Source organism: Microcaecilia unicolor, chromosome 9 (genome assembly GCF_901765095.1).
Source record: "Microcaecilia unicolor chromosome 9, aMicUni1.1, whole genome shotgun sequence".
In the NCBI taxonomy this organism is placed as follows: domain Eukaryota; kingdom Metazoa; phylum Chordata; class Amphibia; order Gymnophiona; family Siphonopidae; genus Microcaecilia; species Microcaecilia unicolor.
In genome coordinates this window covers 217,640,911-217,665,039 of record NC_044039.1, presented here as the reverse complement: position 1 = coordinate 217,665,039, position 24,129 = coordinate 217,640,911, and the positions used below count along the sequence as shown (strand labels likewise).

Below are 24,129 nucleotides of genomic sequence, written 5' to 3'. Positions count from 1 at the left end.
TCCTGGACCGGATGGTATTCATCCCAGAGTACTGATAGAATTGAAAAATGAACTGGCGGAACTACTGTTAGTAATATGTAATTTATCTTTAAAATCAAGCATTGTACCATTAGAGTGGAGGGTGGCCAATGTAGTGCCGATTTTTAAAAAAGGTTCCAGAGAAGATCCGGGAAATTATAGACCGATGAGCCTGACGTCAGTGCTGGGCAAAATGGTAGAGACTATTATAAAGAACAAAATTGCAGAGCATATTCAAAAGCACGGATTACAGAGACAAAGCCAACATGGATTTAGTGAAGGGAAATCTTGTCTCACCAATCTATTACATTTCTTTGAAGGGGTGAACAGACATGTGGATAAAGGTGAGCCAGTCGATATTGTATATCTGGATTTTCAAAAGGCATTTGACAAAGTACCTCATGAAAGACTCCAGAGGAAATTGGAGAGTCATGGGAAAGAAGGTAGCATTCTATTGTGAATTAAAAACTGTTTGAAAGATAGAAAACAGAGAGTAGGGTTAAAAAGTCAGTATTCTCAATGGAGAAGGGTAGATAGTGGGGTTCCCCAGGAGTCTGTGCTGGGACCGCTACTTTTAACATACTTATAAATGATCTAGAGAAAGGAGTAACTAGTGAGGTAATTAAATTTGCTGACAACACAAAATTATTCAAAGTTGTTAAAATCGCAAGAGCATTTGAAAAACTACAAGAGGACCTATGAGACTGGGAGACTGGGCATCCATATGGCAGATGACGTTTAATGTGAGCAAGTGCAAAGTGATGCATGTGAGAAAAAGGAACCCAAACTATAGCTACGTAATGCAAGTTTCCACAATAGGAGTCACCAACCAGGAAAGGAATCTAGGTATCATCGTTGATGATACTTTGAAACCCTCTGCTCAATGTGCGGCAGCGGCAGCTAAGAAAGCAAACAGAATGTTAGAAATTATTAGGAAAGGAATGGAAAACAAAAATGAGGACATTATAATGCCTTTGCATCGCTCCATGGTGTGACCGTACCTCGAATATTGTGTTCAATTCTGGTTGCCGTATCTCAAAACAGATATAGTGGAATTAGAAAAGGTACAGAGAAGGGTGACGAAAATGATAAAGAGAATGAGATGCGTTCCCTATGAGGAAAGGTTAAAGTGCCTAGGGATCTTCAGCTTGTAGAAAAGATGGCTGAGGGGAGATATGATAGGGGTCTATAAAATAATGAGTGGAGTGGAACGAGTAGATGTGAATCGCTTGTTTACTCTTTTCAAAAATACTAGTACTAGGGGGCATGCAATGAAGCCAAAAAGTAGTAAATTTAAAACGAATTAGAGAAAATATTTCTTCATTCAACATGTAATTAAACTGTGGAATTCATTGTCAGAGAATGTAGCAAAAGCATTTAGCTTACGGAGTTTAAAAAAAAAGGTTTGCATAGCTTCCTAAAAGAAAAGTCCATAAGACGTTATTAAAATGGACCTGGGGAAAATCCACTGGTTATTTCTAGGATAAGCAGCATAAAACGTATTGTACTGTTTTGGGATCTTGCCAAGTGCTTCTAACCTAGACTGGCCACTGTTGGAAACAGGATACTGGACTTGATGGGCCTTTGGTCTGACCCAGTATGGCACTACTTATGTTCTCTGCCCCCCAAAACCAGCCATGCAGCCAGGTCTGGCTTAACCATTAGGTAAACTAAGCATATGCTATAGCAGTAGCTTCTGGCAGGTGGCAAAAAGCAGCTGCATTCAAGACAAAATCCTATATAATAAAACTCACCCTCAACGTTCTGAGGGCACTAACGTCAGTGTCACTTCCTGCGGGCACTTCCTTCGGGTTCGAAGGGTTCGTGGTGGTGAAATCACTGTGTCTGGGCCCCGCCCTCACGTCAAACGTGATGACGTCGAGGGCGGAGCAATGGCGTCAAAGATCGAGGGCGGAGCAATGGCATCAGTGGATGAAGGTGGCGTGCGTTGACGAGGTGTGGAGCAATGGTGGTCAGTGGCTTCACAACGCCGAAGGGGTGGGTAGGGAGGGGGGGTTCGGGAGGAAAACCTTGCTAGCGCCCGTTTCATTTCCTCCAGAAACGGGCATGTTTTACTAGTAAATATATAAACATAAAAAAAGGTCTTAACAGCCACACAAACACAAAGAACCATCAATATGAAAGTTTTTTTGGATGTGATAGTCATTCAGAAGTCAGATTCTTTTCATACAAGTGTTTTTGTTAAATCTACAGATAGAAATACTTTTTAAAAATACGAGAGTTGTCATCTACAAAGTTGACCTTTTTCTCAATTTTTAAGACTATGAAGGAATTGTTCATTATTGAGAGATTTAAAGAAACAAGGCAAGGATCTGACTAAGAAGCTTAAAGAACGTGGATACCCTGATCCAGTTTTGAGGAAGGCATTTAAAAGGGCAAGATACTACAACACTGAGGTTTCACATGTGAATGAGGAAGATGGATCAACACAGACCTGTGTATTGAGATATTGTTCACAGGGTTATCAGGTTACGCAGCTTAGTAAATGGGACCCTAAGTGTTAGCAATGAGCACATTCGGATATTTTTTTTAGTAAGAATCACTGTTTGAATTGTGAATCTTAGATGATGTTGGCTGAAAAGCGCTGAGACCATCACTCTGGAGACACTTTCCTGCACCCAATGAAGCCTCAACATGGTAAAACAGGACCTGCTGATCATGATTTAAGATAAGCGCCAGTGCCACTAAAGGATTTATGGGAACTGAATAGTCTTATAGTCCGAAGGTAGATTTGTTTGGCTGGCTGGCTGGCCGCCCACCCTCCGAGTTCGGGATTGAAGAATTGGAGTCTCGGCGGCCATTTTGAATCTCGCGGAGACCGTCAGGCTGCATACAGGAGGATGGAGAGCAGCGCGCTGGGCAGGAAAGAGGGGGCTCTTTCCTGCCCCGACGTCACTAGACCACCAGGGAAGATCGCGTGACGTGAGTAGGGAGAAGTGGTGACAGGGCCGGGGGGAGGGCAATCCCGAACTCGGACAAGACACACCGGAGCACCTAGGTTTTAGAGGAGGGAAAAAGGAAATTTTTTTTTTCCTATTTCCCTCCTCTAAAACCTAGGTGCGTCTTATGGTCCGGTGCGTCTTATAGTCCGAAAAATACGGTATATACAGATATTTATTTTGTACCTGGGGTAATGGAGGGTTAAGTAACTTACATGGAGGGGCATAATCGAACGGGGCCGGCTCCATAAATGGGCGGAGCCAACTGTATTTTCGAAAAAGATGGCCGGCCATCTTTTTTTCCGATAATACGGTTGGGGCCGGCCAAATCTCGACATAAATGTTTAAAGATCGCGGGGTTTGAGATGGACGGCTTCGGTTTTTGCTCATAATGGAAACCGAAGCCAGCCATCTCAGTCCTGGCCATATCCAAGCCACTTGGTCGTGGGAGGGGCCAGCATTTGTAGTGCACTGGTCCTCCTGACATGCCAGGACACCAACAGGGCAACCTAGGGGGCACTGCAGTAGACTTCAAAAATAGCTCCCAGGTGCATAGCTCCCTTACCTTGTGTGCTGAGCCCCCCAAAACCCACTCCCCACAACTATACACCACTACCATAGCCGTTAGGAATGAAGGGGGGCACCTAGATGTGGGTACAGTGGGTTTTTTTTGGGGGGGGGGGGAGTTGGAGAGCTCAATATTTACCACCACAAGTGTAACAGGTAGGGGGGGGAATGGGCCTGGGCCCGCCTGCCTGAAGTGCACTGCAGTACCCACTAAAACTGCTCCAGGGACCTGCATACTGCTGTCAGGCAGCTGGGTATGACATTTGAGGCTGGCATAGAGGCTGGCAAAAAAATATTTTTTTTTTATTTGTTTTTGGGTGGGAGGGAGTTGGTGACCACTGGGAGAGTAAGGGGAGGTCATCCCCAATTCCCTCCGGTGGTCATTTGTTCAGTTGGGGCTCCTTTTTGAAGCTTGGTCGTGAAAACAAAGGGACCAAGTTGGCGAAATGCTCGTCAAGGCCGGCTTTCTTTTTTCCATTATCGGGCGAAGCTGGCCATCTCATGAACATGCTCCCGTTCCGCCCCCATCCCGCCTTCACTACCCTACCGACACGCTCCCTTGAATTTTGGCCGGCTCCGCGACGGAAAGCAGTTGAAGCCGGCCAAAATCGGCTTTCGATTATATCGATTTGGCCGGCTTCAGGAGATCGCCGGCCACCTCCCAATTTGTGTCGGAAGATGGCCGGCGATCTCCTTCGAAAATAAGCTGGCTAGAGTCACAAGGAGCTGCAGTGGGAATCGAGCCCAGTCATGTTGCACCCCCCCCCCCCCCCCCACAATTCTCAGGCTGCTGCAGTAACCACTAGGCTACTCCTCCACTCCTGGCTATTGTGGTTTCTTCCACATGAGGCGTTGATCTTTTTTAATTTGATGTTTAAAGAAGGTTGTTTTCCAAGTGAAATTAGTTCTGTTATGTTGACTCTGATTCTAGACAGCATCTGTTCTGTGTAGATTTAAGGTGTGAGCAAAACAATTTTAGATTTCTTAACTTGCTGAAAACTTGGATATTTATTAGTATTTGTTTTACTGAATGTGGTTCCGAGTAGCATTGCTTCTGGCAGTACCTGTAAAGTGTCCAGAGCTGATGGTTGTGATGCTTAGTAAGATTGCTGTTTATCATTATGGTATATGCAAAATAAAATCTATTTGGAGACATTGCCCCCCCCCCCCCCATGACAAAATTGCAGCGTGCCACTCCATGTGCACACATTCCCACACAAACTCACTAATGACCCAAACCCATTCGCACACATAATCTCAGAAACACGCACACCTGTTTATACACAAAACACCCCCCACACAGAACCCTGCAAACAAACACCCACACACATGCATTTACGACTTTATACACGCAAACCCACAGAAACCCCACATACACGCTATTCTCTTCGTCAGAATCCTGCTAATACCTGACTAATGTTTGGCACATAAGCACCGCCATACTGGGAAAAGACCGAGGGTCCATCAAGCCCAGCATCCTGTCTCCGACAGCGGCCAAGTCAGGCTTCAAGAACCCGGCAAAACCCTCCCCCCCCCCCCAAAAAAAAAAAATAATAATAATGTTTTAATAATGTTCAATGGACTTTTCTTTCAGGAATCTGTCCAAACCCCCCTTAAACTCCATAAGGGCAGCTGCTGCCACTACATTCTCCGGCAACGAGTTCCAGAATCCAACTACACGCTGAGTAAAGAAAAACTTTTCCTTTTTATCTGTAAAGAAGCAAAAGCAGGACGAAGGAAAATACCTTCACAGCATAAATTAATGCCAAGGCACTTCTGGAAGAAAGCTGCTGCATTCCCAGAGCAGTGCCAGACACCTGCCCAGAAAACAGTTTAATCTGTCTTCTCTCTGCCTATGTAACCTTCCTCTCAGGTTACATGGCTGTGTAAAGAAAGACCTGACTTTGAACTTGAATATCTGCCCCCACCCCCCCCCAGCCCTCTCCTTTCTGGCACCTTAGAAAGAGAAAACAACAATACATCACCCCCTTCCTTTGCACTTACCCCTTTCCTAGATTCCCCCCTTAGCAGCCTGCAGCGCTGGGTTGTGTGGGTACGTGTATGAGTGCACATGCATGTAGTTTTGTGCTGAAGGTATGCACTCTGCATGCCTGAGCAGGACCCGTGGCTTATGCGTCTGTCTGCCAGCCGTTCAGCTCTTCACTGTCTTTGTGGGAAGAGTAACTATGAAAACTGAGCCTCTACTGACATGGCACTCCCAGGTGTGATGCCCAGACATCCAAAGAAGCAGGGGCAAGATGAGAACAGACAAAGAAACACCTCTGCTGGCTGGCAGCCCTTCTACAAAAAAATCCCATTCTCAGCATTATCAGGACGGCCCTCCTTCCACAGTGATCCCACTCCAATAATACTTTTTAATACCAAATTCTATTTACTGTTGATTTTGTCTTTCCCCGGGAGAAAGGGGTGAGGGGTTTGAGGCCTCTCCCCTGCCTTCCCTCCAATGTTTGCATCTGAATATATTTATTAAGATAAGAAATGAACAGAAAGTAACGAGATACAATAGAAGAAATCATTTGAATACAGCAAATCAACTAATCCGTAACAGCGACAAGATGTATAGCTTACAAGACATGTTACCTTCACCCACAGGATATTTATTTATGATACCAGAATTATACCCACCCAGACTTATACGGTCTGTGCCAGAGCCGGTGGTGGGAGACGGGACTGGTGGTTGGGAGGCAGGGATAGTGCTGGGCAGACTTGTACAGTCTGTGCCAGAGCCGGTGGTTGGGAGGCGAGGATAGTGCTGGGCAGACTTATACGGTCTGTGCCAGAGCCGGTGGTTGGGAGGAGGGGCTGGTGGTTGGGAGGCGGGGATAGTGCTGGGCAGACTTATACGGTCTGTGCCAGAGCCAGTGGTGGGAGGCGGGGATAGTGCTGGGCAGACTTGTACGGTCTGTGCCAGAGCCGGTGGTGGGCAGCGGGACTGGTGGTTGGGAGGCGAGGATAGTGCTGGGCAGACTTATACGGTCTGTGCCAGAGCCGGTGGTTGGGAGGAGGGGCTGGTGGTTGGGAGGCGGGGATAGTGCTGGGCAGACTTATACGGTCTGTGCCAGAGCCAGTGGTGGGAGGCGGGGATAGTGCTGGGCAGACTTATACGGTCTGTGCCAGAGCCGGTGGTGGGCAGCGGGACTGGTGGTTGGGAGGCGAGGATAGTGCTGGGCAGACTTGTACAGTCTGTGCCAGAGCCGGTGGTTGGGAGGCGGGGATAGTGCTGGCAGACTTGTACGGTCTGTGCCCTGAACAGCACAGGTACAAATCAAAGTAGGGTATACACAAAAAGCAGCAAATATGAGTTATCTTGTTGGGCAGACTGGATGGACCGTGCAGGTCTTTTTCTGCCATCATCTACTAAGTTACTATGTTACCTGTAGTCCATATCAACTCAACTCCCAAACCTCACAACCTTAAGCACACCGGGGCTTAGAACTTGAAAAGGAAGAGAGGTGCCAAGAGTCCAAAGCACCCACTCTTATTTTTTCCATGTACAGCAGTGATATCATCTGTCACCTCCACTATTCCAAGGAAGGGGCATCAGAAGACATCCAGTTCAATAGTGTATTGCAGTGTGCTAATCACAAAACACCTTCCACAACTATTCTCTACTACTACTACTATTTATCACTTCTATAGCGCTACAAGGCATACGCAGCGCTGTATACCATACATAAAAAAGACAGTCCCTGCTCAAAGAGCTCACAATCTAAATAGCACAGACAAACAGACAGAACAATTAAGAGGTAAGGGAATTAAAGAGGTGGGGATAAAAGGGTACAGGGCAAGTGAGTAGTGGTTAGGAGTCAAAAGCAGCGTTAAAGAGGTGGGCTTTTAGCCTGAAAAGGGCCAAAGACGGGCTAGACGTACAGGCTCAGGAAGTCTATTCCAGGCGTGAGGTGCAGCGAGATAAAAGGAATGGAGTCTGGAATTAGCAGTAGAGGAGAAGGGGACAGACAAGAGAGAGTTATCCACAGAACGGAGTACCTGAGGGGGGGGGGGGGGCGTAGGGAGAGACAAGAGTGGAGAGGTACTGGGGAGTGGTAGAGTGAATGCACTCATAGGTCAGTAAGAGAAGTTTGAATTGAATGCGTAAACGGATAGGCTGCAATAATCTAGGGAGAGGTGATAAGAGTGTGTATAAGGGTTCTCCACTCATGACACACCCCCTAACGCAAAAAGCACTTAACACACAGTGTACAGTGCGGTAACTGCAAAAATACTGCAAAGCACTTCAGGGCGGTTGTGCGCCATGTGGTAAACTGAGTATTAAGTACTTAACACAGTTTATTAAAAGCACCCCCTAAAATTTGGTGGAAATAAAGTAGTGTGTTCTTTTCTATATGTTCCTAAAAGTCTGCCATACTGACTAATTAAGGCTTCTCTCATAGTGGTATAAAACCCATAAGCTAAACCCAGCTGTCTGGCTTCTGTTCTTCCTCCCAGGAAGCTACTGGGACCTTGGGATACCAGGCGATTTGTAACAGCAGCAAAGGCTTGAGCATGCTTTGCATCCGGGGATGCAGGGGTGACCAGGCTGGGCATTTTGTGGCTGTACAACTATGAAGGAATTTGATTGCCATGCCGGGTCATTTAAAAGAGTGAAAACAAAAGGTCATCAGATAAGTCTCCAGAGAAACCTTTCTAACAGATTAACCTAATACTCTTATAATTAAAGTTTACACATTCGGCATTTCATCCAAGACTTTGCACAGACCTGATGAAAGGCATTCAGTTCTCAAATGCTAGTCAAAGGTGTATCAAATATCACTTCACTCATTTTTAATTCCTGTACTGTGAAAGTTTAAAAGAGTGCAAATATTATTTCCAAAGAGGATAAAGAAGGGGGAGCACACCCTACCTGCCCAGACGTTCCCTCTCAGTTCCTTGACATGTAAACTCTGTCCCCCTTGCACTGGTACATGCCTCCAGATTTCCAGAGCAAGCCACATGGCATCTCCTTGTGGGTATATCCAGAAATCACAAAAGATTCACCACCACCCCCCCCCCCCTCCTTACTGCTGGAATTCCCAGGGGGCCCAATCAGAGAGTCACAAGCTGCCTCTCTCGCCAGCCTCCTCCCTGTCTCTCTCATCCTTTCCTTGTCTCCCCCTCCGCACTGACCTGACCTGGTTGATCTTTCCCTAGAGGGGAAGGTGGCAGGGTGGTGCCCAGCTACACTTTCTTCCACCTGTTCGGGCCCCCATTCGTTCAGCCCATCAATTCCTTGGAAACAAATGGGTTTGCTTTTGTGGATACACAACTCATACTGCTGACCATAATGCATCATAGGGTGTGTATTTCCTTGTTCACCACGATTTGCAATTTAAGAAACTGGACTTACAAAAGTATATTACCTGCCAATAGAGGAAGATATACCAATAGGCAGAGCAGACAACTACTGCAAATCATTTCTATAACGCTACCAGACGATCCCAGACGCAGAGCCTGTGTGCAGTCCTCCTGTTGTGAATCAGTGGTTTTAAATCATCAGCTGCTCCCTTTTATATGTGGATATAATTTGTGGAGGGTAGGGGTGGGAGCAGCAGGCTGACCAGAAGCCTAAGAACTGCTGTATAAAGCCAGAACTCTGCTGCTCCTGGGCACATTTTCCTCTTCCTTGCGGCTGGGTATAAGCAGTTGCCTCTTTTCTTCCTTCCACTGCAGCGAGGCCCTGATCACTTGTACGTAACAAGATATTAATTTTCCGTTTAAAAAATGGAGACACCAAACAAATTAAATCTGGAATTATTTCCCATCACCTCCCTCCTAAAAAATGTATTTCACCCAAAGAGAAGGAGGAGATGACTGTTATTTTCGAAAGAGAAGGGCGCCCATCTTTCGACACAAATCAGGAGATGGGCGTCCTTCTCCCAGGGTCGCCCAAATCGACATAATCGAAAACCGAGTTTGGGCGTCCTCAACTGCTTTCCATCGCGGGGACAACCAAAGTTCACGGGGCCATGTCGGAAGCACAGCAAAGGCGAGACTGGGGCATGTCTAACACATGGGCGTCCTCGGCTGATAATGGAAAAAAGAAGGGCGTCCCTGACAAACACTTGGACGACTTTACTTGGTCCTTTTTTTTACGACCAAGCCACAAAAATTTGCCCTAAATGACCAGATGACCACCGGAGGGAATCGGGGATGACCTCCCCTTACTCCCCCAGTGGTCACTAACCCCCTCCCACCCTAAAAAAAATATATATATAAAATATTTTTTCCAGCCTCTATGCCAGCCTCAAATATCATACCCAGCTCCAAGACAGCAGTATGCAGGTCCCTGGAGCAGTTTTAGTGTGTACTGCAGTGCACTTCAGGCAGGTGGACCTAGGCCCATACCCCCCCCCCCTACCTGTTACACTTGTGGTGATAAATGTGAGCCCTCCAAAACCCCCCACAAACCCACTGTACCCACATCTAGGTGCCCCCCTTTATCCCTAAGGGCTATGGTAGTGGTGTACAGTTGTGAGGAGTTGGGGGGGGGGTTTGTGGGGGGGGGGCTCAGCACACAAGGTAAGGGCGCTATGCACCTGGGAGCTTTTTCTGAAATCCACTGCAGTGCCCCTAGTGTGCCCGGTTGGTGTCCTGACATGTGAGGGGGGCCAGTGCACTACGAATGCTGGCTCCTCCCACAACCAAATGGCTTGGATTTGGTCGTTTCCGAGATGGGTGTCCTCGGTTTCCATTATCGCCGAAAATCGGGGACAACCATCTCTAAGGATGACCATCTCTGAGGTCAACTTAAATTTCGCGATTTGGGCGTCCCCGACTGTATTATCGAAACGAAAGATGGACACCCATCTTGTTTCGATAATACGGGTTTCCCCGCCCCTTCGCAGGATAAATGCCTAATCCTGCTTCTGTTGGGCATTCAAAGTTCTCAGGCTGTAATGCCCTTTCTTTCCCCCACATGCAAATAATTAAAGAATTCTGCTTGTCCCCTGAAAACGATCCTGTGAAAATACAGAAATTAATATCATACATTTTGATAACAATTGTATTGATTTAATTAAATCAGGGACTGACACTGAGAGAGGAAATGCCCCATTAACTCAGTCTGGGCTGGGATCCCATGATTCTCTCCACACTTGCCTTATCTCTGGAAACTCTGTAATGACCAGACACCCCTTGCTTGGAAAGCAGGAAACCTCATTGTAAATGCTTTGTGACATTGTAGGAAGATGTGTCACCAGTGACTAGATACAAAGCTTTTGGGAGAGAGCAACAGAATGGGAAATTAAGAATGGCCAGGGTAAGCCAAAGCCACATTTTCAGAAGCTGTACACCCCCAGAACCCCCCCCCCCCCCCCCCCCCGCGCGCACCTTTTCTGCATGTAGCACTTTTCTGTTTCTTTTGCAAGGGGATTTGGGATCACAGAACTATATCAGCATACTTTGAGTACAGTTTTTTTTTGGAGGGGGAGCTATATTGATGGTGGGGGAGGGAGTCTAGTTCATCACTAGTACAAGGCAGTGGCGTAGCCACAGGTGGGCCTGGGTGGGCCAGGGCCCACCCAATTAGGGTTCAGGCCCACCCAACAGTAGCACACGTGTAGTGGTAGCTGGTGGGGATCCCCAGCTCCACCAGCTGAAGACCTCCCCTGATGAAAACACTACTCTCCTTGATACTGGCACCTGTGCATGCTCAGCGTATGCTTGCTGCAGACTGCCAAGGTGGAAAGAAGCGTTTTCCCGCTAGCTGAGATTTTTTTTTTTTGTGGTGGTGCGGGGTGGGGGGGGGGGGGAGAGGAGAACATTTGGACATTTGATGCCCACCCACTTCTTGCCTAGGCCCACCCAAAATCTGTTGTCTGGCTACGCCCCTGGTACAAGGAGCATGTGGAAAGGCAATGCCCTCTATGCTCCCCCCCCCCCCCCCCCAGCTATACCTATGAGACTAACTGTAAGTCTGCTGGGTCCCTTCATTATCTCTGTATGCTGTAAGCTAAACAAAACAGTACGGAGCCATCTTCAGGCAAACATCTTAGCAACTACAATTAAGATGAATTCCATCTATGGCTTTGCTCCCTGTTCACATTTATTGTTATTGTTTTAAACACTGATTTTACATGGCTTTGCTAGGCAAAGCGGAGAGTATTTTTCTCACTGCTCAAAGCTGGAGTTTAGAGAACTAGACCAAAGCCTGTTAAAAATGTCTTCTTTGCCAAAGGATAAGGAAACAAATCTTGCATGGAGTGTGGAAGAGGGGGAGGTGTATTTCAATGTCACTGATTCAACGGAAAGGATAAGGGGACACTTCTGAAGTCAATCCTTGGGTTTTCTGAGGATGCTTTGAGCAGTGCCATAACGAGGGCGGCTGACACCCGGGGTGGGTTGCCGCTGCGCACCCCCCCCCCCCCCCCGGGTGCAGCTCGGCACGCACCCCCCCTCCGGTGCGCACCCTCCCCCTCCCGGAGCGCATTGTTACTTACTTTAGAAGCGAGGGGCGGGCGGGAGGGCCGATGCGCCTCCGAGTCCACGTCGCTGGGAGCTGCGTCGGTCCATTGGTTCCTTGCTCTCTCTGCCCCGGAACAGGAAGTAACTTGTTCCGGGGCACAGGGAGCAAGGAACCAACGGAGACGACACCCCCCCCAGCGGCGTGCACCCGGGGCGGACCGCCCTACCGCCCCCCCCCCCTTCCTACGCCACTGGCTTTGAGGTCTGAGTGGCACCAGCTGTCTTCATCCAGGCAACACTCATATAAATGGGAAAATTTGCACAAAGAGCATTAATGCTTTCTCTCAAGGTCCTGTTTGGTAGTGAGTGGTCTGCCCCTTGGTACCCTGTTAACTGTATCCTGGAGATGTGCGACACTGTGGCTGAAAACCACCTCTTCACTATGGGCCATTCATTCAGTGCTGACCTGCCCCCATCTTCCTGCCACCAGACCCAAAATGCAAAAGGGGTTGATATTCAGCTGGCAATGGTCAGTATTTTTTAAACACTGACTGCAGCTGGCTAAGTTAGCCCTTGACATTCTGTGCCGGGCCATGTGGAGGCCCTGGCACTAAATATCCCGGGCTAAATGGTGCTGCACTGGCTACTGGAGCTACTACTACTACTACTATTTATCACTTCTATAGCGCTACAAGGCTACGCAGCGCTGCACAAACATAGAAGAAAGACAGTCCCTGCTCAAAGAGCTATGTAATAAAAGTGAGCCAAGTATAGGACAATCAAGCCATTGTGACATCACTGATGAGGTTGGCTCTTATTGGTGGCCTGAGGCATTATGACATCACAATATTAGTTCTGGTTACAAGAGACTACTACTACTGCTATTTATCACTTCTATAGCGTTACAAGGCATACGCAGCGCTGTACACCATACACGAAAAGACAGTTCCTGCTCAAAGAGCTTACAATCTAATAGACAAAAAATAAATAAAGTAGCTTATGTGGGTCCCGGTCAATATTCATGAGAGTTATGTGGCCCCAGATGAATATTGACCGAGACCTATATTACCTTTTTTTAAAACTTCCCCCCCCCCACTTGAGCCTCCTCCCCCCGCCCACCATCATTCTTAACCCCCAACCACCCGAACATCCCCCCACCCTCACCCACAATGGCCTGGGTAGGCCCCCCCCCCCCAGGCCTACCAGTAGCTCTGGTGGTCCCACTCGCTCCTGCCTCTTGTGGCAGCCTTGTGTAAATGACTGCTGCTATCCTAAATTCACCCACTTAGCTAAGTGGTCTGGGCACTGAATACTGCCAGCACCCACATAACTTTTGGCTTCTTCCCAGTGCCACCCCTTGTACTGCCCTTCACCTGCCCACTTTTAACAGGTTAGAGACAACATGGAGCATGGCACTGCTCAGTTTAGTTTCCCTGAATATTGGTGGTTTGGTGAATCACCAAGATTTAAAGGGGCTGAAAATCTCTTTGAATCTCTTTTCCTGCCTGGCAATAAACAGACCTGACACTTCAACAAACAGTGTTAAAATGGCATTGAATGATGATAAGGAAGGAATTCCGAAGTGCCATCAGGTGCTTGCCTGACCCTCTTAATGGGCCTGTGTCAGAGGAATTCTCTTTCAGTTCAAAGTCTGGAGTCCCCTGATTGCTGATGAAGCCTGATGGTGCCACTCAAGTCTCAAGCTCACAAACAGAACTGATTTTACCCCTTACCAGATCCTCAAAATCTTTCTATGTGGCAGTAAAACTACAGAGCAGGGCTGCTGGAGCAGGCAGGGGAGCTATTTTGTTTTTTCTATTTAGATTGGCAGCTTTATCTAGCTCCTTTGGTCTTCCAGCTCAATCAGAATCTGCCTTAGGTGGGGGTATGGCACCATAGGCCTTCAATCACAAGTATTTTCACGATTTGAAACTCTCTACTGTAGAATGCTCCTTTTATCTCAGTTGGAGTCATAGGCAGTGGCATGGGGGTGGTCCACAGGGCTAGTGTGCCACTAATATTTTTGCACAAACAGTACATGCAACTAAAGAGTTTGGGGATGAGGCTGAAGATAGGTTTGTTTGGCCTCTCCACCTGAAAAGATATTCCACTTCCTATTGTTGGAGTAAGCAGCAATTACAAAGCAAAGCCAAGTAGTGTAAGACGACATAGGGGAGGCCACAGGCCAGGCTGCCAGGCAGCCGGGAATAACATGGCGCTATGTCCCCAGCCCTGCCCCCCCCCATGACACACGCGGCTCCCAGATATCGCAGGAGCCATGAGGAGGCAACGTGTCATGAATGTGCAACAGGCGAGAGGGGGGCCAACGGGAGAGGGAGCAGTCACATTTATAGACTGCGAACTTGAGGCATGCTCCGTCTCTCTTCCAAGGTGCGGGCAGTGTGCCAGCTCACTCATCCCAGGTCAGTCAGAAAATGTGGGATACAAATGTAGCACATATAAACAGGATGGTTGTTCATCCTATACCGTCTGGCTTTACTGCGTTTGTACATAAGACTATTATAGCAGCCAAACAAGTGATATTAGCGCAGTGGCTTTCCTATACTTATCCAACAATCCCGCAGTGGCGAGCCCGTATGATAGCACTGATGCGGGTTGAACGGCTGTGAGTTAAGGACTTCAAGCTGCAATCTGGAGTGCGCTTTCAGCACACTTGGACTCCTTTCCTACATACCCTTGACCCCAGCTGCCAGAAGCCGCTTGTTAAACTTCTAATTACAGCCGTGTGACTAGATATAGTACTTACTGTTAGAACAAAAGGGGGGGGGGGTTGGGGGTATGTTAAGTTGTATTATGTCTGAGCGATCAATGCATATTTGTGTACATGGTTTTCTTGAATAAAAAAGATTGTACATAGAAACAGGATGGAGTCGGTCCAGAGAACAGCTACTAAATTAGTAAGCAGTCTCTGTCAAAAAACATACAGGGACAGGCTCATGAATCTCAACCTGTATATGCTGGAAGAGAGGCGGGAGAGAGGGGATATGATAGAGACATTTATATACCTCAGTGGCGTTAATGTACAGGAGGTGAACCTTTTTCAAATGAAGGAAAACTCTTGAATGAGAGGGCATAGGATGAAGCTAAGAGGAAACAGGCTTAGGAGGAATCTTAAGCAAATACTCTTTCACGGAAAGGGTGGTGGATGCGTGGAATGGTCTCCCGATAGAGGTCGTGGAGACAAGGACTGTGTCAGAATTTAAGAAAGAGTGGGACAGGCATGTGGGATCCCCTAGGAAAGGAGGAGTTGGTGGTTACTGAGGAAGGGCAGACTTCATGGGCCATTTGGCCATTATCTGCTTTCATGTTTCTCTGTTTCTTTCTCCTCCTCCTTTGCCTGTTTTCTCTGTTTCTCTCTGCAGAACAGAGGATTTAGGTATTATAATAGCATGAAGAAATAATTATAGTGTCGGTATCTGATAATAATAGTATTTCTTTGAAATATTCCTGCAGCAAAATTTCAGCTGGCAGATGACACACTGGAAAGTTCAATAACCACACATTTTTAGCTCACAATCTATTCTCCAACTTTTCCAGTTGATTGTGCAACATCAGCATCCACAGAGCTTGGGGGCACGGTTGGAGACTGATTTGTTTGGCCCCTTTCAACCAAAAAGGTTGGAAGAGGCCCTGAAAATTATGATGTCTGCTTTATGCAGGGCTGCTCTGGAAAGGATGGTGTTGAGGTATTGAAGAGTTTTGACAGCATAAGGGACTTGACAACTAATTAAGGGATGGGAAAAAAATACTTTTTATGGAGAGGGTGGTGGACGCCTTGAATGCCCTCCTAGTGGAGGTGGTAGAGACAAAAAAAGTGACAGAATTCAAAAATGCATGGAATAAACCTAGCGGATCCTTAAATAGAAAGAGGATGGAATGAAAACAACATGAAATGACCTTCACACGTTAAACAGGGCGTAGACGGGTGTAACCTGCAAGAAACGCAGATACAACTGGCAAGTTTGTTGGGCAGATTGGATAAACCACACAGGTCTTTATTCGCTATCATGTTAGTAGGTTAACTTGCATAAGATATATATTACCTCCATCTTATCCCACCCCCATCCTCCCACCCTGTCAGACTGTCATAGTAATGCTTGAATGTTTTCACTTATATACACTGTCAGCTAGCATATTTGCTTATTTCCGATCTGAGGAAGAAGGGCAACCTTCGAAAGCTAATCAAGAAATGTATTAAGTTATGTCCAATAAAAAAAGGTATCATCTTATTTTCTTTTCCATGTTTTATTTTGTTTGATTTCTATAGATTCTACATGGAATGTTGCTATTCCACTAGCAGCATTCCATGTAGAAGTCGGCCCTTGCGGATCACCAATGTGGCCGCGCAGGCTTCTGCTTCTGTGAGTCTGACGTCCTGCACGTATGTGCAGGACGTCAGACTCACAGAAACAGAAGCCTGCGCAGCCTTCTACATGGAATGTTGCTAGTGGAATAGCAACATTCCGTGTAGAATCTCCAATAGTATCTATTTTATTTTTGTTACATTTGTACCCTGTGCTTTCCCACTCATGGCGGCTCAATGCGGCTTACATGGGGCAATGGAGGCTTAAGTGACTTGCCCAGAGTCACAAGGAGCTGCCTGTGCCTGGCCCTTACAGATCATCAATGTGGCCGCGCAGGCTTCTGCTTCTGTGAGTCTGACGTCCTGCACGTACGTGCAGGACGTCAGACTCACAGAAACAGAAGCCTGCGCAGCCTTCTACATGGAATGTTGCTAGTGGAATAGCAACATTCCATGTAGAATCTCCAATAGTAGCAACATTCCATGTAGAATCTCCAGTAGTAGCAACATTCCATGTAGAATCTCCAATGGTATCTATTTTACTGTCATAGTAATGCTTGAATGTTTTCACATATATACACTGTCAGCTAGCACATTTGCTTATTTCCGATCTCAGGAAGAAGGGCAACCTTCGAAAGCTAATCAAGAAATGTATTAAGTTATGTCCAATAAAAAAGGTATCATCTTATTTTCTTTTCCATGTTTTATTTTGTTTGATTTCTATTGATATCCCAAATTAGAAACCAGAACCTCAGCCTAACATCTATGAAGGAGGGAGGCAGATGCCCATCTCCTACATGATGAACGTAAAAAAGCCTCTTAGGGCCATGGCTGCTGCACAAGTATTCAGCGCCTCTTCTACAAAGCCGGGCAACCGATTCCTGGTGCGGCAAATGAGAGGAAGCCCATTCAATTCCTATGGGCTTCCTCTCATTTGCCACGCGGGAATCGCCTACGAGGCTTTGTAAAAGAAGCCCTCAGTGCCCTAGACGATCTTTCAGTTCCTGAAGTTACTCTCAAGTCTACACACCCTACAACCTCAATTTGTTGTCCTCTAGTTCTACCCCTTCCCTGTTTCTGAAAAACATTTCTGATTTAGATTCACTAGAGGCCATAGGAAGGTTCACACTGAACACACAATTTTACAACACAGTGTGTGGTGAGAGTTGTATTTATGTGTCCTTTCAGGGTCCTACTTTCTTCTTCTGCATTCTGGTAAGGCTGTGAGTCAGGCAGTGGGAAAGTGAGGAAAATCGGTTCATAAATGGAACTCACCCACAGACTCTGCTCCTGAGACCCCTTCACTGGACACCTCCTCCAGCACTGCAGAGGGTACGTCAGTATAGGACGGAGCCATGCTGGGACTGGTGTTCTCCGAGTGGGTTGTCCAGCTGCTTTCAGAGTTCAGAGGGTGTGTCCCCTGGGTGCCAGAGGTGAGAACATTCTTGTCTGCTGTTTTCAGGACCAAAAGAGTAAAAGTCACACAGGGCTGTTTTGCTGCCAGCTGGTTTACATATAGAGACTTCTAAGGTTCTGCTCTAGGTTGATGGCAGAGACTTCTAGAAGCTTCACTAGAATATTGTAATTAGACTTGTTAATACCCCTGCAGTTGAGGGCTCTCATGACCCATTTTAGAATGAAACTCTGATTGGTGAAAAAAAAACAAAACAAACAAACACCAGCCATGTTTGAGTTCTTTATCTTTGGCTCTGATTCCCCAGCCTTTGCACTGGTTCTCTGAGGGGTGAAAGGACATGGGCTAGTCCAGCTACTGTGCCATAAGGAGTAAGGAACTGGTGAGAAATTACAGGGGTTACTGTACATACTCAGAGGTGTGTTTTGGAACAGGGAACTAGCACACCGTTTCTTTTAAGGACAAGGAGAGAGGAGCTGAGTAGTTGGAGAAACAGGAGAGCAGTAGAGAAAACAAGAGAGGACCACAAGACAAGAGCCAAGTAGCCAGTGGCGTAGGAAGGGCGGGGCGGTGGGGGGCGGTACGCCCCGGGTGCACGCTGGTGGAGGGTGCAGAGAGCAGCCGCGCGCCTGTCGGCTCCGCTGGTTCCCTGCTCCCTCTGCCCCGGAACAGGTTACTTCCTGTTCCGGGGCAGAGGGAGCAGGGAGCCAGTGGAGCCAACAGTCGTGCGGCTGCTCTCTGCATCCTCCAGCAGCCAAGAATGCACCTGGGGGGGCTTGATGCGCCGGGGAGGGGGTGTCATTGCGCCGGGGGGGGGGGCCTTGATGCGCCGGGGAGGGAGGTGTCGTGCTGCACCCTGGGGGGGGGGGGGGTGCGCAGCGGCAATCTGCCCCGGGTGGCAGCCAACCTAGGAGCGCCACTGCAAGTAGCAAAGATAGACAACAGCGGTGACCACATCTGGGCTTAAACCAGCTCAGAGGTTCCAGGGAGTTAGGGGCCCTTTTACTAAGCCACATAAGCGTCTAGGCGCACCCAATGCGCGCCAAAATGGAGTTACCGCACGTGTACCGCTTGGCTCTTGCGCTAATTTCATTTTTGGCGCCCCACCGAAAAATTATTTTCTGCCGCGTGTATCGGACGTGTGCCGAGTGGCATTTGGCACACGTAGGTCATTACCTCTTGGTTACCACACGAGACTTTACCCCTAGGTCAATGGCTGGCGGTAAGGTCTCAGACCCACAATGGACGCGCAACTATTTTAAATTTTGGCTGTACGTCCATTTTCGGCAAAAATTTTTAAAAGGCCTTTTTTACAGGCGCGCTGAAAAATGATTCTGCGCGCGCCCAAAACCCATGCCTACACTGCCGCCATTTTTCAGCGCTCCTTTGTAAAATGACCCCTTAGTTCTTTGGGGTGAGGAAGTTTACAGGGGGTAGGTTTAGGGAGTGTGGCATTTTTTTTGGGGGGGGGGGGGGTCAGTTACAGGGTATATGTTTTAGTGTGGGAGCATTATGTGGGGTGTTATGGCAGTTCCAAGAGGTAGTTTGGGGGTGGGGATGGGCAGTTTGCGAAGTAGAGTGGCAGTTGGGGGGGATAGTTTGGGTGCTTAGACAGTTCATTTATTTTATTTGTTTATTAGGATTTATTTACTGTCTTTAAAGAAATTCACTCAAGGTGAGATACAGCAAGAACTTAAGGAAAAATTGCACATGGATTCAGAAAGGTCCATACAAATTCTCTCAGGTAAGGTAGGAGTTGGATAAGCAAGTCCTGCTATAATATGTGCAGCTGGTGTTACTCCTTGTGTGTGTGATTAGCTAGTTAATGCTTCTTCCATTAAAAGCTACACGTGGAGGGGCATAATCGAACGGGGCGACCATCTCTAAGGGTGTCCATCTCTAAAGGAAGGTGGGGGGGAACCCATATTATCGAAACAATATGGGCGTCCATCTTTCCTTTCGATAATACGGTTGGGGACGCCCAAATCTCAACATTTAGGTCAACCTTAGAGATGGTCGTCCTTGGGTCGTCCTTAGAGATGGTCGTCCCTGGTTTTCGGACATAATGGAAACCGAGGATGACCATCTCAAAAATGACCAAATCCAAGCCCTTTGGTCGTGGAAGGAGCTAGCATTCATAGTGCACTGGTCCTCCTCACATGCCAGGTCACCAACCGGGCACCCTAGGGGGCACTGCTGCGGACTTCACAAATTGCTCCCAGGTGCATAGCTCCCTTACCTTGGGTGCTGAGCCCCCCAAACCCCCCCTAAAACCCACTCCCCACAACTGCACACCACTACCATAGCCCTTAGGGATGAAGGGGGGCACCTACATGTGGGTACAGTGGGTTTCGGTTGGGTTTTGGAGGGCTCACATTTACCACCACAAGTGTAACAGGTGGGGGGGGGGGGGGCCTGGGGTCCGCCTGCCTGAAGTGCATTGCACCCACTAAAAACTGCTCCAGGGACCTGCATACTGCTGTGATGGAGCTGGGTATGACATTTGAGGCTGGCATAGAGGCTGGAAAAAATGTTTTTAAAATTTATTTTTCAGGTGGGAGCGGGTTGGTGACCAATGGGGGAGTAAGGGGAGGTCATCCCCCATTCCCTCCAGTGGTCATCTGGTCAGTTCGGACACCTTTTTGAGGCTTGGTCGTGAAAAAAAAGGGACCAAATAAAGTCGACCAAATGCTCGTGAAGGACGCCCTTCTTTTTTCCATTATCGGCCGAGGACGCCCATCTCTTAACAACGCCCCTATCCCGCCTTCAGTACACTGCCGACACGCCCCCTGGGATTCCAGCACTACCTTGCAGAAGCAAACATGGCTAGGTGTAGGCGCGTATTGCAAGAATCATAAACGACTCTGCAATCCCACCTGCTCAGTATTTTAGCCGGTTACGTTCAAACCGGACAAAGATATCCCATGTAGTCATGTAGCCAAATATAGCCGCTAAAGTGGGGCTGAAAAATCAACAGCCGGTTATATTGCCCGATATAAATGGCTAGCTGCTAGCCACTACCCGGCAATATTCAGCAGGAGTTAGCTGGCTATCCCCCGCAGAATATCACCGGATAGCTAGTTATGAGGCATTTAATGAAAAAGACAGGTACAAATCAAGGTAAGGTATACACATGAGTTTATCTTGTTGGGCAGACTGGATGGACCGTGCGGGTCTTTTTCTGCCGTCATCTACTATGTATGTATGTAATCGACCAGGTGCCGATCCTGGCCAGCTAAATGCTTTACGGGGGGATAGTCTTTTTTTTTTATTCGTGAGGGGCCTCACTAACACAAAGGTTCCCATCACCTTCAGCATATAAGAGTGGAGTATTAATCTTACCAGAAGTCTGGATTTTCCTTTATCTGGTCAGAGTAAAACCTAGCTTTTAAAGATGCAAGGAGGGGCAGCATACCGACATGTGTTTCGCCCGCAATACCATGATATACTGGTATTGGCTGGGAGGGTCATGTGATCGTACCTTTAAATAGTAATGAATAAACACCGCGGCCATGTTGTTGGCCGGGGTTTTGAACAGTGGATACTCGTGTTTTGAGACATAAAGGTAACAAACTGATAAGATATTGTCTAAAGAGAGAGGATATTTCTTTTCTAAATTAAGACCTGTATGATTTGCTTTTTTATAGGGGCATACCTTGAAAAAGCCTTGCTGGCGAAGCACGTGCCGGTATGCTGCCCCACCTTGCATCTTTAAAAGCTAAGTAAAAGAAACTTATTCCATTCCCTTGTGGATATATATATTTAAAGACTTTGAAAGATTGGAAAATATAAAAACTTTTTGAAAAAAATGAATACTATGAACATATGAATATTTGAGACCTATGACGAAAAAGGTTAGAACTCTGTCACCATAGAAGAATAATGTTATGGTGATTTACAAGTGATTTTGAGTCTACCTCTGACGGTCTGAAGAAAAAACAATATATAGAAAAAACATTATACAGTAATTATATAAACTGTGCTCTTCATATGGATATTGAATTACTGATAAAATGTTACAATTAGTGGGCATTGTTAGTATCCAGAGTAAAACCTAAACAGAAAAGGCTGTGTGCCAGAAAATCCATGGGGAGATTGCAGGACTGATTCATAATTGAAGAGGAGGGAGAGATAATGAATCATAGGTAGGGGAGAGGGAAGTAGACAGATGCTGGACCCTGAAGTGGAGGGGAGGAAGGGAGCAATGCTGGATCACATGGTGAGAGGTAGGAGGGAAGACAGAGAGGGATTTGCTGGACCATAGGAGATAGAGGGAAGAAAGGAAGAGATGCTGCACCATGGGGAGGAGGGAGAGGGGAGATGCAAGGCTTTTAGACTCTTTGCCAAAGGTCCCTCAGACTGTTGCCCTAGAACAGCAGTTCTCAACCAGGGGTGAGCACCTGGGAAGTGTGCTTCAGGGCCGGCAGAAGCAGGGCAGCAGCTCTGAATGGACAACAGCTGCAGGAGGCATGTGCCCACACAAGCACTGACATTCTCCCTTAATCTGTTGTGAGCCACAGTCCATCCTAGGGTTGCAGAAGCACAGGGCACTTCTTGTTCCCGTTATTAACATTCTAGCCCTTAAGGTATAAACTCATTGAGGAGAACCCTTTATAACATCGCTCACCAAACGTTTCTGGAGCCGTGAACCCAATTCACGAAGCTGCAAAAAGCGTATGACCCCTGGGCAGTGCAAGACAATGATGTCCTATGGAGCGCCCACCCAGGATGTGACCCAAAATGTGGGTTTCATGACCCCATCTGAATGTTGCAATGCACAGTTTGGGAAGCTCTGCTTCATAATCTGTGCTGTGAGATAAAGTTAAGAAGGGAGAAGTGTAGATTGGCCATAGACACCACAAATCGATTACGCACCCACCTTTGGGTAACCCTTAGTCCCAACTAACTAGGGGGACTGCTACATGCCTTATACCCTTGCTCGTTCTCTTGATGCACACCGTCTTGTTCTTCCTTCCCCAGGTTTGCTCACTACGGCCCCCTTTTACTAAGGTGCGCTCACGATTTTAGCGCATGCTAAAATAGTAGGCGCACGAAACGTTAGAGAAGCCCATAGGAATGTATTGGCGTCTCTAACGTTTAGCGCGCCTACAGTTTTAGCATGCGCTAAAAACGTGAGCGCGCCTTAGTAAAAGGAGGCCTATGAGACCACACAGTCCTCCGCTTTTTACTCTTTGGCCCACGTACCTTCTTTTCTTAGATCAGAGCTTTCCCTGCCCTTCTCAAGTGTCATTTTTTCGCTTCTGCAGTTAACTTGCCTAGCGATCCACTTTCACACCAACGCTGTGACTGTAGCAAAGTAGCAAAGTCCATTGAAGGACAATGTCCTATTTTATTTGTTTGTGTCTTTCTGTCAGACTTCCCTGTATGACTGATTTTCTTTCCTATCAGTATTTCTTGTTTCCTTTTCCCCCTTATCTTTTTAGTAATGTTATCATTTTTATTGTGAACTGCTTTGACCATGTTTTTGTAAAGGCGGTATATCAAGTGTAATAAAACATAAATATACTTTTCAACTTAGTACGTAAGTACATAAGTAATGCCACACTGGGAAAAGACCAAGGGTCCATCGAGCCCAGCATCCTGTCCACGACAGCGGCCAATCCAGGCCAAGGGCACCTGGCGAGCTTCCCAAACGTACAAACATTCTATACAATCAAGCCATTGTGACATCACTAATGAGGTTGGCTCTTATTGGTGGAATGAGCCACTATGACATCACAATAGGTTAAATCACTGCTCTATGTAATAAAAGTGAGCCAAGTAGAGGACATAAGTACATAAGTAATGCCACACTGGGAAAAGACCAAGGGTCCATCGAGACCAGCATCCTGTCCACGACAGCGGCCAATCCAGGCCAAGGGCACCTGGCGAGCTTCCCAAACGTACAAACATTCTATACAATCAAGCCATTGTGACATCACTAATGAGGTTGGCTCTTATTGGTGGAATGAGCCACTATGACATCACAATAGGTTAAATCACTGCTCTATGTAATAAAAGTGAGCCAAGTAGAGGACATAAGTACATAAGTAATGCCACACTGGGAAAAGACCAGGGGTCCATCGAGCCCAGCATCCTGTCCACGACAGCGGCCAATCCAGGCCAAGGGCACCTGGCAAGCTTCCCAAACGTACAAACATTCTATACAATCAAGCCATTGTGACATCACTAATGAGGTTGGCTCTTATTGGTGGAATGAGCCACTATGACATCACAATAGGTTAAATCACTGCTCTATGTAATAAAAGTGAGCCAAGTAGAGGACATAAGTACATAAGTAATGCCACACTGGGAAAAGACCAGGGGTCCATCGAGCCCAGCATCCTGTCCACGACAGCGGCCAATCCAGGCCAAGGGCACCTGGCGAGCTTCCCAAACGTACAAACATTCTATACAATCAAGCC

At 47.2% G+C, this 24,129-nt stretch overlaps 1 protein-coding gene across 1 annotated transcript in view; it reads right to left on the bottom strand.

Annotated features, from left to right (window-relative positions):
* Nucleotides 1-24,129, bottom strand: part of STON2 (stonin 2) — a 257,064-nt gene that overhangs the window by 152,548 nt on the left and 80,387 nt on the right. The window contains exon 5 of the mRNA XM_030213724.1: nt 17,566-17,742. Within this exon, the coding sequence (XP_030069584.1) occupies nt 17,566-17,742 (177 nt within the window). The remainder of the gene's footprint in view (nt 1-17,565; nt 17,743-24,129) is intronic.